We start from the raw sequence: 13338 nt of genomic DNA on the forward strand, positions 1-13338 counted from the left end.
TCATCAGAGCAGGTGAGCTGACAGCTGGGCGCCAGCACGAGCTTTCCAGGAATCGGTGTCAGGGCCGGGAGGAGCGGTGGCCCCAGGTTGGGAGGAGACGTGACAGGACTAGGCCTGGGGAAGCGTGTGCTGGGCCTCAGGGGGAAGGCGGCAGCTGCAACATCCATGCCCCAGGGCTGCGTGGGCTCGAGCACCCCAGAGCCCAGGCCAGGCAGGCTGGGCTCCCCGAGTGACCTGGCCAATGGGCCTCCCTGAGTGACCTCGGCCACCTGGGGCCTCCCTGTGCTGAGTGACCTGGGCCACGTGGGGCCTCCCTGCTGAGTGACCTGGGCCACGTGCGGCCTCCCTGCTGAGTGACCTGGGCCACATGGGGCCTCCCTGCTGAGTGACCTGGCCACGGGCTGCCTCCTCGCCAAGGGCACCCACATCCTGTGCTTGGCTTTGGGGCACGTTCAGAATAACGAGGCTGGCAGGCTGTGGTCTTGGTGCTTGCTCCATGCTGGGAGTGTGCAGAGCTGAACGTGTGTTGAGTGTGCGGCTCGGCGTGGAGCCCGCGTTCCTCTCTGCGCGGGTGGGAGCTGCTTCCCCTTCAGTGCTGTCGAGGACGATGCCGGCCTCCGCCAGGCCGAGTCAGCGCTGTGTCCCGGGGTCTGGCTCCACGGCCCTGTCCGCGCCGGGCCTCCCTGTTCCAGCTTTAGTGATGGTCTCAGGAGAGAATGCAGGCAGAGCGGGCTCTCCTTTTCCTGCCCTGGGGGCTGACACCTGACTCACGGATGCCACTGAAAGGGCGGCCCTTGTCGCCTCAACTCGCTTTTCATCAGTTACCGTCCTCGGCAGGACATGAGCACCTCCTAAAGTGAGGATGAAATGGGCTGGAGCTCCCAGCAGCAGCCGCCCCGTGACTGCAGGTGCCCCCGAGGCTGGCCCCAGGCACGGAGAGGGAAGCAGCCAGGCAGCCGGCCAGGGAGGCACCGTGCCAACGGAACCGTGCCAGCGTGCTCAGATTCCAGAGCCAACGCGCTCAGATTCCAGAGCCGGCGCCGAGCCGAACGGCGGGAGAGAAGGAGGACATGAGACAAGGGACGCAAGCTCAGGCCACCCTGACCCTGAGGAGGGGCAGCCGCCCCGCAGCGCATGCTGGTAAAAGGGTCTCTTCTGCTGTGGGCTCCGAGGCCTGCAGAGCCCAGACCTGACCTCGCAAAGCGAGAGCAAGGGGCCGCGGCCACCGCAGGAGGCTTCACGGATTCGTGGTGAAAGGTCCGCGTGAAATCCCAGGAGAGCCCAGGAGAGCGTGACTGGGAGATAGATCTGGGGTCCTGTCGCCACGGCGGTGTGTAAACAGTTTACAAATGACAGCAGATGTTAATCATCGAAGCCACGCAGAACAGCCCTCGTTGGTGCACGGTAGAGCTCCAGTCTTGCACGGGTTCAGTGGTTTCAGGAAGATGCGTTGTTGGGGAACCACAGTCCCTGGCTTATCGCACACACTTGCCATGGCTAGATTCAGGCCAACAGGGATACCGCATTTCAGTTAAGTTGAATCAGACGCTGCAAGTCAATGTCAGTTGTTTTGGGCTTAAGTTCATGTCTGGTCCAGCTTAAGTTGTTAGTCCAGGGTTGGGAAGAAAGAAGTGGCGCTGGGCTGACAGGGTCCTCATCTCCTAAACCTGCCTGATACTGTGAGACCCTGGGGTGGGGGGGAGTGGGAAAAGAGGGAAAGGGATTTTGAAAATACTGATTCTAATTTTGAAATCTGTCTTTAAACATATCATCCCAGGGCTCCTTGGAGAAGCAGCTGATCCCAGCTCTGGGGCACGGAAAGTTTCAGGTGAGCCTGGGGCTTCGGGGCCTTTAGAGCAAGCAAGTGCCCTTGGCAATGGGGCAGGTGGAGAAGATGCACGAGCCAGCCCAGAGGGGCTCCCTGGCCAAAGAAGAACCTGGGAGTCCACGAAGTGGGAAGGGGGATTAGGGAGAGAGCCAGAGAGCTGGGGGCGGGGACAGGAGAGCCAGAGAGAGAGGGACAGGCAGGGTTGGGGGAGAGGAGTGAGGGGAGAGAGAGGCTGAGATGGAGTGGGAGGGGCAGGCAGGGTTGGGGGAGAAGAGTGAGGGGAGAGAGGCTGAAATGCAGTGGGAGGGGCAGGGCATCTCGCTTCCCTTCAGCGGCCACTACAACATCATTGTCAACTCTTTACTCGGAAATCAGTGAGGAAAGGGATTGACTTCAGCAGTTCCCTCTTGCTTAAGAGAAACTGTTTCATCTCCTCTTGATGAGAAAATACCTTTTTCACAGAATGCTTGGTAATAAATGTGGCAGGAAAGGTAAAATTAGTTCGACTATTGTGCAACCCAGACGAAGGCACTGATTTAGGAAAAGGCCGTTGACAGTTGCTGAGGCCTCGGGGACCTGGAGGCAGAGCGTCTGCGGGCGCTGAGGCATCTCTGCATGGGTTTACCAGCGACGGCTCTGCAGTCACCTCTTCAGACAAGGGATTGCCCTGGTGCTCCATGCCACCCACCGACGCCTTCCCTGAGCTCACCCTGCACCCACATGCCTCTGAATCCGACGCCTGCAGACCTTACTTCCAGTGGCAGGAAACGCAGCTGGCAGAAGGAAAGGTTACGTGATGGAGGGAGAATCCTTTCCACAAGAGCAAGACTGTGGCCTGGCCCCATCAGTCACCACCTTTAGGGAAGCAGCGGACAGAGATCAATGAGACAACACAGGCCCGCAACCAAATGCAGAGCCCGACTGTTGTTGGCTGCTGGTGGGAAAGACGTGCTGGGGACAGTGAGGAAATCCAAACAGGAACGGAGTGGAGTTGATATCACATAAAGTGACCACGATGGTTCTGCCTGGGACGGTTCTGGCTCACACCTGCTGTTCCGGCATAATTATTAATCCCAACTCATTCACTTTCCAAAGTGTCGTGTTCTGGTGATAATTCCTATGGTCACTCAAAAGCTGGGGAATTGGTGTTAGTTGTCTTAGGCGTGAATAATGGTGTTGAGCTTACAGGGCATCTTCATTCCTAGGAGATGCCTCGGGCTCAGAGAATGTAAGCTACTTGGAGAGACCAGGGGCACACAGCTCATGTGATGTAGAACTGGTTTATAAAAGCCGTGGTAAACAAAACCCAAAAGGGGGCATGGGACTGGAATGGACATTTCTCCTAAGAAGATATACAAAGGTCAACAGGCACACAAAAAGAGGTCTGACACCACTCATCAGCACAGAAATGCAAATCTAAACCACGAGGTGCTGCTTCATAACCATCGGGATGATTATCATATACTGTCACAAACCAGAAATAAGTGCTGGGGAGGGTGAGGAGGAACGAGCACCCTCGTGCGCCGCTGCTGGGAATGAAAAACGGTGTGAAAGTTCCTCAGAAAACGAAACCCAAATTTAATTACTGTATGATCCAGCACTTCCACTTCTGGGCATAAACCCCCACGTTGAAAGCTGGCACTCAGCAGGTGCTTGTACACCCACGTCCGGAGCAACATTATTCAACAGCCAAAAGGCAAAAACAGCACCATGTCCATCTACAGATGATGCAAATGAACAAACAGTGCAATGTGCTAACGCGAACTAAATATGGCCGGCGAAGGATGCCAGGACGTCTACATTTGAGTCCTTGTGGACGAACTGTAACCCACCTTAATAGCAGACAGGACTGAAAACCTAATTCAGGAGTCTGTGCCTGTGACAGTGGCCAAGTCTTGACCAATCCCAGCGGCCATACGTCAACCACGCATAGACTGCCGAGTGTTCAAACTGTTTCAATAAGGCAAACGCCAACCTGGAACCAATCCAGCCGTTCTGCACCTCTCTGCCGATTTTATACACCACTTCCCCCCCTTTTTTTTGTCTGTATATTTGTTCTGACCATGAGGCATCCTTGGAGTCTCTCGGAATCTGCGGTGAGTCTGGTGCTGCCCGATTCATGAATCATTCATTGCTCAATTAAACTCCTTTAAATTTAATTCAGTTGAAGTGTTTCTTTTAACAAATGGAATATGATTCAGCCTTAAAAAGGAGGGGAGTCGACACAGGCTATAACACGAGGAACGCTGAGAATGTTATGCTGAGTGAAATAAGCTGGTCACAGAAGGACGAATCCTTGAGGGTGGCACCGAGGAGAGGTCCCCAGAGGAGTCGGAGCCACAGAGACAGAAAGTAGGACGGTCGGTGGCTGCCAGGTGCGGAGTTCCTGTCTAATGGGGACAGAGGTTAGGTTTACGAACTCTACATTTTAAAATGTAAATTTTACAGTATGTGTATTTTATCACAATAAAAATGTATTTTTTAAGTGTAGTAGACTTTGCCTCAAAAGCCCCAGTTCTTTCAATCTAAATAAGAAAATAATGCAAAATACACCAAAGACTTTAAGACCCTGTTCATCCTAGGGCAACGTAACAGTTCACAAATAAAGGAATAGCTAAGTTAATTGAGGTCCGTTAACTTATTAGCATATTGTGCTACCGTCAGGATGGACGGCCAGGAAGCTCCTTCAGAAGCTCGGTAAGAGAAAAGCTGGAGTGACTGGAGGGGCGGAGTTGGGGGGGCCTCCTCGAGGGGCTGTGGCGCTGGGGAGGGCTGTTTCCCGTTCCGGGTGTGGGTTACAGGGGTCTCGGCATTTTGTGAGAATTCCAGGAGGTGTGACATTATGGTTTATGTATGTTTCTATATGGAGGTTACACATCAGACAATGTTGACTACAGTTTTAAATAAATTCAAAAATTATGGATCTGTATTGGCAACTATGTGAAGACACACACTGAAGGGAAAGATGGAAAGGAACCTCCCACCAGCTACCAGAGATGGCTTAGGTGACATTCCCGAGGCCACCACAGTGACACCCCCCCAAGGCTGCCATGGAGACGTCCCCACAAGGACTTGGGCCGACACCAGTGTCCCTGTTGCTGCAAGGGGCGGGCAGTGGTGCCCGTGGTGTCAGTGCAGGTGGATACACCATGGGTTTGCCCCAGGAGAGGACGCCCTGTGGCTGCTGTGCCTCCAGCGGGGACCTGGGGTGGGAACACCGGCCAAGCTAGAGACAGCGGGTCACAACGGCTTTGCTCGCGGTGACCAAATCATCTCAGGCTGGACGCGATGCGCCCTGGGGAGTTGCGCCCTGGTGCTCACTTGAGCACTTTGATTATCTTTAGTAACAAATTCCCTTCAGCCCAACTCACCGCAGAAAGCTGTGGAGAACAACAAAAAGGAAAACCAACCCCAGTGGTCTCCGCCGAGCCCTGATGCACGACGGGGCCTCAGCCAAGCCCACACCAGGTCACGCCCCGAGGGACTAGGAAGAATAGCCACGTTTGATTTTGTTCTTCAGCTTCCCCTAAGTCTTTCTAACAGCAAGGACTTGGCTGTCTCTAGATAGGAGACAGACACTGTCCAACTTATTCTAAAATTCTCTTTCAGACGCCCTCATGCCACAGGCAGGTTGTAAGCAAATCCAACACGGCACATAGTATTAAGCCTGCAGAGAGGAATTCTGTACGTCAGCACACCCAGGACCGTAGGTAACGGGAGTCTCACTTGTTTTCATTTGTCCTGCTCTCACACAGACTTACCTTCTTACCCACGTGTGGGTCTCGTGGTCTGACGATGGTGCACCGGCACCTGCCCTCGCAGGAGCTCCTCCTTTCTTCTTTGCTGTGGTCAGTTCCTGGGACCCAGGGGTGGAGAGGATCACGCAGCAACCTTCATCACGAGGGATCGTTCTGGGGGCACGCGTGGCCTTTTCTCCGGCTTGCTCGCTCCTTATCTGCATCCATTCTGTCCTCGGCACTCCTTCCTTCTTTCCTCTGTGCCCCACTCCCATTCCACTGCTCTCTCATGCACAGTCACACACAGTAGAGTGTATTATTTAAATACATTCTTGCAGGATTTCTATTGTTGTACGTGCTTCATTTTTAACTCATGACAAGGTTTTTCGTGACACATCCTGTCCTGTCTTACTTTCCCCTCCACGCACGCAGGTGCAGACACCACCCATCCACTGTGCTGTTCTCACAGTTACACCTGATCCCAACAGGTCCCTCCCCCTGCCCAGGTGGACACCAGGGGCACCCTCTTCAGCCTCCACAGATAACACACAGGGCTGTCTCTGTGCCTGCAGACTCATGGCCTGAAGACTCCCCCAAATCAGGCTGTAGAGCTGCCCACCAGGCCTGAACTGACCGTGACCACAGCCATTCTCAAGTCCTCTCCGAATGGCCTCGCTGCTGGCGCGGTCCTCAAGGGACATGCCCCTCATCCTCACGGCATCTTCTAAACTCCCCTGGTTCCTCCTTTTTCTGTTTTCTCCTAAGAGTCTCCCGTCCGGGTGCTCAGTGCCAGTGGCTGGATCCCCCTTGCAAAGCTGCTCCTCCCCTTCAAAATCCGCAAGTCACCTGTGGGGTAAGGTGAGGCTTCGGGACTCTCCCCTTCCCCAAAATATCTGACCCGGTGATTTTAGCATCTGGATCATCCTTGTTGGGTTTGGCTATTATTCCCTTGTGGACGATGAACATTTTTCTAATTCTGTCATCTCTCTGTCTGTTTGCCCCACTTTTTTGTGAGAAGTAGAGCTTTCTCCTCCTGACCTTCCCCACCTGCCTCTGGTGCTATGGACCACAAACCATGGATTACGCTGCCCTTTGTAATGCGCTGCCCTCCATTAATGACCTTGTTCGCATTGAGGCTGAAATCAGCCAGAGCTCGCCCCTGGGACCCTGTCACTCTGACAAGTGTCAAAGTTTGGGGCTTACTTGCCTCTGGAAATAAAGGACATCCCCACTCACGCTGTGTCTTTCCTGCTGCAGGTCTGGGATGAACATTTCTGCAAAGGGCCTTGGCTAGTGTTGTGCCAAACGGTGCACAGCAGTGGTTCCCAGACTTCTGGCCTCAGGACCCCCTCGCTCTGAAGAGCCCCCCGGGGAGCCCCCCAGCACGCTCCAGCCTAGAAGCCAAAGCAGAAACTTAAACATTATGGATTAATTCATTTAAGATAAACAATACACTCCTTGTATGTTAACCTAAATAACGCATTTTAGTGAAAAATAATTTTTAATAGCAAACAATTTTACTATTAACAAACGTTTAATAGAATGGGAAAGAGGGGAGTATGTTAATAGCTTTCTCAAATAAATACGGATTTTTTTATACAACAGCAAAACTCAACAAACTGTAGTTTCTTAAAGGCTGGTTGCAATGTGGAATAGGAAACCATAACAAGAATGGTGATAGATACTGCAAGAGTTGAAGAAAGAAGAAAGAAACACGAAAAGCAGCTCAACAGTCTAAGACAGGTTTATTTTGGAGAATAAACTGGAGAGGGGCTTCTGCCCAATTTCGGTCAGGAGCCTTTTCTCTCAGAGACTAAGGGTATTTAAGAGTTCCGGGAGGGGCAGCTTATCACAGGCTAGGAATGTTTCTGTGTGGAGGACAGTCTTATTGCAGGATTGGAACGTCTCTGGTCGGAGGGGAGGTTATCTCGGGGTTGGCACATCTCTGGTCAGAGGTTTCATTTGTGGTTTAAGGTCATGCTGACATTAGCCATTAGGCTGATGTTTTGGGACTGGATTTAGGCAGTTTCTAAACAAGAACTTACACTGGTGATGCTTGTCTAAGATGGCGACGCTCCTGCTCCGTCAGTGCAGACTGTGCCGGTCTCCCTGATGGTAAATCCAGTCTGGGTCTCTGCAGGGAATGGCATCATCGGCCACTGGATTTTGTACAGGGGCTTGATTATGGAGTTCATCTGCATGGGTTGCAGCTGAACGCCAGGTGTGCCCTTTTTCATCAGGAGTGAGGGTGGAGGCTAGAATGATATAAATGCCATGCCACATTAAATTAAAGGACTGAGTAATATGCAGGAATTCCTTGCGATAATGAGAGGGATTTTCAGAGGAAGATCCCAGATGCTGTTGGATCTGTGACAAATCAGACGTAGAGAAAGGGTCACGAATGCGAGCACTGCCTTCAACCCAGCCACTCCCGGAAGAGGAAGAATGGCAGAGGTGGTTTGACTGGCGGGCGTTTCCTTTGTCTTTAATGTCCAAATGTAAGGCTGGGCCCACCAGCCCCCAGGGGGCATCCAGGAGGGGCCCCAACCCGTCCCCATAGACCACGTTTGAGAGAGTGGCTGGCGCAGCCCCTTTCTAGAGGCCATTCTTAGCTCCAGCTGCTGCTACCCTTCTTCGTGCCCGGGTGGCCTCTGGCTGGGCCCGTCTTTGGCTCCCAGGGCTGGGGCTGCAGCTGGACTGTGGTTCCTGGACTTCCTCACCCACCCTCACCACAGGGACAGGAGGGCCTAGCCTGGCCCTGTCACCTGCCCCTGCTGGGTAATCTGCCCAGGCAGATTACCTGGGCAGGCCTGATGGAGTCAAATGCGAGCTTTAAAAAGAGGTTCTCCATACCAGAGGGTTCTTCTGCCACCCTGAGGTTGGCTGCCAGGTTGGAGGGGCGACAGGGCTGGGACTTGGGGCCTCGAGGAGTGGCAGCGGCCACAGTGTCAGCCGGCAAGGACACGGAGCCTCTGTCCTGTGGTCACAGGAACAGCATTTTGCTGGCGGCCCGTGGGTCCACAGAGAGGTCCCCACATGGCTACACTGAATCCCCACCCTGTACAGACACTGTGAGGCGGCAAATGGTGTCGTTTCAAGCCACTGTGCCTGTGGTCGTTTGTTATACAGAAGAATAAAATTAATTAATACTTGTTACGATAAAAATTTTAGAATTCAGTTTCCTCCATCCCCGGCCCCGGCCCAAACTGGGAGGCAGCAAGAGATCAAAGAATGGCTGGGACACAGCCTGCCTGGACAGCCGCAGGACAGCACTAAGCCCCGCAGCTTCCGAGCTGCTTCTGCGTGGGTTCCCTGGCTTGCTGCTGGCCACGAGCGATGGGGCTGCTCTCCTGGGCGGCTGCTGGCTCCAGGTTCTGGGGACGCCTCTGCTCCTGCCCCAGCTCCTGGACAGTTCTCGGGCTGGGATGTCTGCTCCTCCACCGGGCACTGTGACCTTGGCTCGCCGCTCAGCCTTCAGGGCTCAGGCAGTGGACAAAGGCCCTCAGTAGCCTGGTGGGGAACTCACTGCACCGCAATACCCTGTTGAATAGGTTTTGAGGAATTTCTGACCCCTTCAAAGCTGTACCTAACACTGGTGTGAGGCAGCTGGAGGCATGCACGCTTCTTATTTGGGAGGGGGTGGAATCCATTCCTGCGATTCTCTGAAGAGCCCTTGATGAGAGGATACATCACCTCGACAGCACTCGGGGCAAGAGCTGCAGAGAGAGACAAAGCCCAGAACCGACCCTGTGGGCCCTGGAGTTTCCCGAACCCACCACAGTTCTGCCCTGGAGCCGGGCGGCAGCTGGGCCTGGAAAGCAAATTGGCGATGGGCTCGTGCAAGCCCTCGCTTCTCAGGCTCTGCAGACACAGGCGGAGGTCCCAGGGTGCAGGCAGTATTGACGGGCTCAGAAATTCTGTGCTTTTTTTCCTTCGAGGCACAACTGTCTTAATATTAGCAACCTGATGACAATTCCTCATGCTCCTGAGTGCTTCCTTCTCTGCCTGTCTTAACTGACATGGTTTACAGAAAATAAATTACATGAACTGAATGAATATTTTGCACTATTGTAGAAGATAAATTGATTTAATTATTACCTAACTTCAAACACAGTGGAATAAACAGATTATCATATCTATGCTGGCATATTAGAGACAAGATTTATTTGCTTTTGTTTTGTAGAAGATGCATTTTCCCTTTTGGAATCAGAATGATACACAAAACGAATTAACCCTAAACTTCCACCTGCTCCACTGTACCCCTGTTCCTCAATATTCTCAGGGTCAGGAAAGTGAATGCAGGAGGTTTCACAAAGTAAAGCCCCACAGGATCACAGAAGCAAGAAGTGAGTCTACAGGGATTCTGTGGAACGCAGGAAAAGGCTGACACATTCCCCACCGCCCCCTGCACTGGCAGGGATTCCGTGGCACCCATAGGGATTCTCTGGAACCTACAGGGATTCCGTGGCACCTACAGGGGGTTCAGTGGCACATATGGGGATTCCGTGGCATCCACAGGGATTCCGTGGCACCTACAGGGGTTCAGTGGCACATACGGGGATTCCGTGGCATCCACAGGGATTCCGTGGCACCTACAGGGGATTCCGTGGAACCTACAGGGATTCTGTGGAATGCAGGAAAAGGCCGACACATTCCCCACCGCCCCCTGCACTGGCAGGGATTCCGTGGCACCCATAGGGATTCTCTGGAACCTACAGGGATTCCGTGGCACCTACAGGGGGTTCAGTGGCACATACAGGGATTCCGTGGCATCCACAGGGATTCCGTGGCACCTACAGGGGGTTCAGTGGCACATACGGGGATTCCGTGGCATCCACAGGGATTCCGTGGCACCTACAGGGATTCTGTGGAATGCAGGAAAAGGCCGACACATTCCCCACTGCCCCCTGCACTGGCAGGGATTCCGTGGCACCCATAGGGATTCTCTGGAACCTACAGGGATTCCGTGGCACCTACAGGGGATTCTGTGACACCCATAGGGATTCTCTGGAACCTACAGGGATTCCGTGGTATCCACAGGGATTCCGTGGCACCTACAGGGGATTCCGTGGAAACTACAGGGGGTTCAGTGGCACATACGGTGATTCCGTGGCATCCACAGGGATTCCATGGCACCTACAGGGGATTCCGTGGAACCTACAGGGATTCCATGGAACGCAGGAAAAGGCTGACACATTCCCCACCACCCCCCCACAATGGCGCATTCACTTGCAGGGGATGGAGGAGGTGGAGATGGTTCATCATTAAAAGACACAAGTGGGACGTTAAGAATAGTAAAATTATGAATTTGCCAATATTGAATTTATTTTCATATTTGCAAGGCATGTGCCATTAATTAAGAAGCATTTAGGCTAGGCACAGTGGCTCATGCCAGTAATCCAGCACTTTGAGAGGCTGAGGCGGGTGGATCACCTGAAGTCGGGAGTTCAAGACCAGCCTGACCAACATGGAGAAACCCCATCTCTAGAAATAAAAAATACAAAATTAGCCACGTGTGGTGGCGCATGCCTGTAATCCCAGCTACTCGGGAGGCTGAGGCAGGAGAATCGCTTGAACCTGGGAGGTGGAGGTTGCAGTGAGCTGAGATGGTGCCACTGCATTCCAGCCTGGGCAACAAGAGTGAGACTCCATCTCAAAAAAAAAAAAGCATTTAAACGGGAGGTTTGCAGGCTGGTGCCTCTGAGAGCCCAGGTTCCACAAGGCCATGGAGGTTCTCGGTGGAGGCAGGAGTCTGGCTTGGCGTCGCTTCAGCAAGGTTCTTACCATGGGAGGAGGGGCTCCTGGCCACTCCCACGCCTCACAGTGACTTCCGAGTCAGGGGAAGAGAAGGGAGGGCAGGGCTGGGCAGGGCGCCCTGCAGATGACCCCAGCTCCCCTGAGGCCGAAAGACGGTGGAGCAGCGGCACCTGCAGCTCCTGCCTCACGTACGGCCTCCCGGGAACGCCCTGCCTGGAGCAGCCTGGGTCCTGTCCTCAGGCGACGCTGGGAACAGTGGCGTCCACTGCCACACGCCTGTGCTCCGGGGCCTGCGACGTGCATCAGGCTGGGGATACTGCATGACCACCAGATCCCAGGGGACCATCTCCAGCGCCAGAAACATCCGTTTCACCTGCTTCCAGAAGGTTCCAGCTCGTGGAAGAGACGTCTCTTAGAGACCTGGAGGGAACTGGCAGGACAGGGGGCGGCGGAGGGACGATGACAGGGCTTCCTTCTCCTCCCTCCACGCTGCCCACCTGAGCATCAGCTTTGGGCAGGGGTGGTCTGGGCTGATGTTCTCCAAAGATAGAAGCGGACAGCAACCCCCGAGCCGCCACCTCCACCCGTCAGAATGGCCCTGATCAGCACTGGGGATGTGGGGGGCCCAGCAGCCTGCCTGGCAGCCCCTCAGAACGTCGCCAGCATCAGGTGACCCTGCAGTTCCACTCCCCAGAGGAAGGGAGACGAGCACCACACAGCGCCTGGGACACGGATGCTCACAGGCGGGACAGGGCACACGCGGGTCCTGGAAGGCACAGAGGGTTGCTCTCACCACAAACAGGACGAGCGTGGTGGTCCCGGCAGAGCACGGCAAATGCGTGCGGTACCTTGAATTATGCACCTAAAAATGACGAAAATGGAGTTTTATGTATGTTTTACCGCAATAAAACTCTTCATAGACAGAGGCACTGCCCACTGCCCTCACAAATGTTGTACCAATTGACTGATGCTTTTTTTTTTTTTTTTGAGGCGGAGTCTTGCTCTGTCGCCCAGGCTGGAGTTGGCGGGGCGATCTCGGCTTCTGCAAGCTCCGCCCCCCGGGTTCCCGCCATTCTCCTGCCTCAGCCTCCCGAGGAGCTGGGACCACAGGCGCCGCCACCTCGCCCGGCTAGTTTTTTGTATTTTTTAGTAGAGACGGGGTTTCACCGTGTTAGCCGGGAGGGTCTCGATCTCCTGACCTCATGATCCGCCCGCCTCGGCCTCCCAAAGTGCTGGGATGACAGGCGTGACCCCCCGCGCCCGGCCTGACTGATGCTTTTAAAACTTAGTAATACCAAGAACTGACGACTGCTTCTATGACAAAAAAGAAAGTCAAACAGGAAAAACAGGTACTTGATATGATTCACAAAGTAGAGAAGAAAAAAAAAGAAATTCAACTGTAATCAGACTAAACTAGAACATTTTAATGCCCAGAAAGCATTCTTAAAACAGAGACGTTCAGATATAAGGTGATTCAAAACTTCATAAAAATATATGAGCTTCGAATGATACAGTTTAACAGAATGTCCATTTTCAATTTTTACAATAATTAGAAAAACAGAATCACGTTTTATGTAGTAATTCAAAACATATATAATTGCAAATCAGTGAAAAATTTCCATTTTACCCCAATTTCTCATCCGAAGCCTCAGATGGCCCATCAGGAACAACACGGGAATAAATAATAGAAACGTCCTTCGAGTTCCCAGAGAACTAACTCTAGGCCCATTTCACATTTGTCTTTCATGTTTTTTATTAAAGAGGAGCTCTTCTTAAAGAGATATTCCATTTTAGTCACTGCTCTTCTCAGGGAGGACATGTGTGATCCAGTAACTAAAGAAAGCTGAGATTACTCTGGCATGGTCTGGAAAGCAAAAAAAAAAAAATAAACAAAAAATAAAATGAAGACAAAAAGAAAAATTGTAAGTTGTTATTATTATGTAGACATGAGCCTTTGGGCCCAAAGTGAACTCCCAAATGATCTAATAAAATGCAACTCTGGCATAAAACTGATGT

The 13338-nt window shown here is 52.9% G+C and overlaps 1 protein-coding gene and 1 long non-coding RNA gene across 10 annotated transcripts in view; both read right to left on the bottom strand.

The window, feature by feature from the left end:
* Positions 1 to 429: 429 nt before the first annotated feature.
* Positions 430 to 11033, bottom strand: LOC116276320. The gene is made up of 3 exons (XR_004185721.1): positions 6802 to 11033; positions 5590 to 6411; positions 430 to 4218 (listed from the first exon to the last, which is right to left on the bottom strand). It is a non-coding gene; the product is annotated as an uncharacterized LOC116276320 (long non-coding RNA).
* Positions 11034 to 12725: 1692 nt separating this feature from the next.
* ERICH1 (glutamate rich 1) overlaps positions 12726 to 13338 on the bottom strand; it is a 58818-nt gene continuing 58205 nt past the window's right edge. For all 9 annotated transcript variants that reach the window (XM_017961732.2, XM_017961735.3, XM_031669911.1 and 6 more), the window contains one exon: positions 12726 to 13186. In XM_017961732.2, coding sequence (XP_017817221.2) covers positions 13113 to 13186 — 74 coding nt within the window. In that variant the 3' untranslated portion in view covers positions 12726 to 13112. The remainder of the gene's footprint in view (positions 13187 to 13338) is intronic.

The sequence above is a fragment of the Papio anubis genome, chromosome 8 (assembly GCF_008728515.1).
Source record: "Papio anubis isolate 15944 chromosome 8, Panubis1.0, whole genome shotgun sequence".
Taxonomy (NCBI): Eukaryota; Metazoa; Chordata; class Mammalia; order Primates; family Cercopithecidae; genus Papio; species Papio anubis.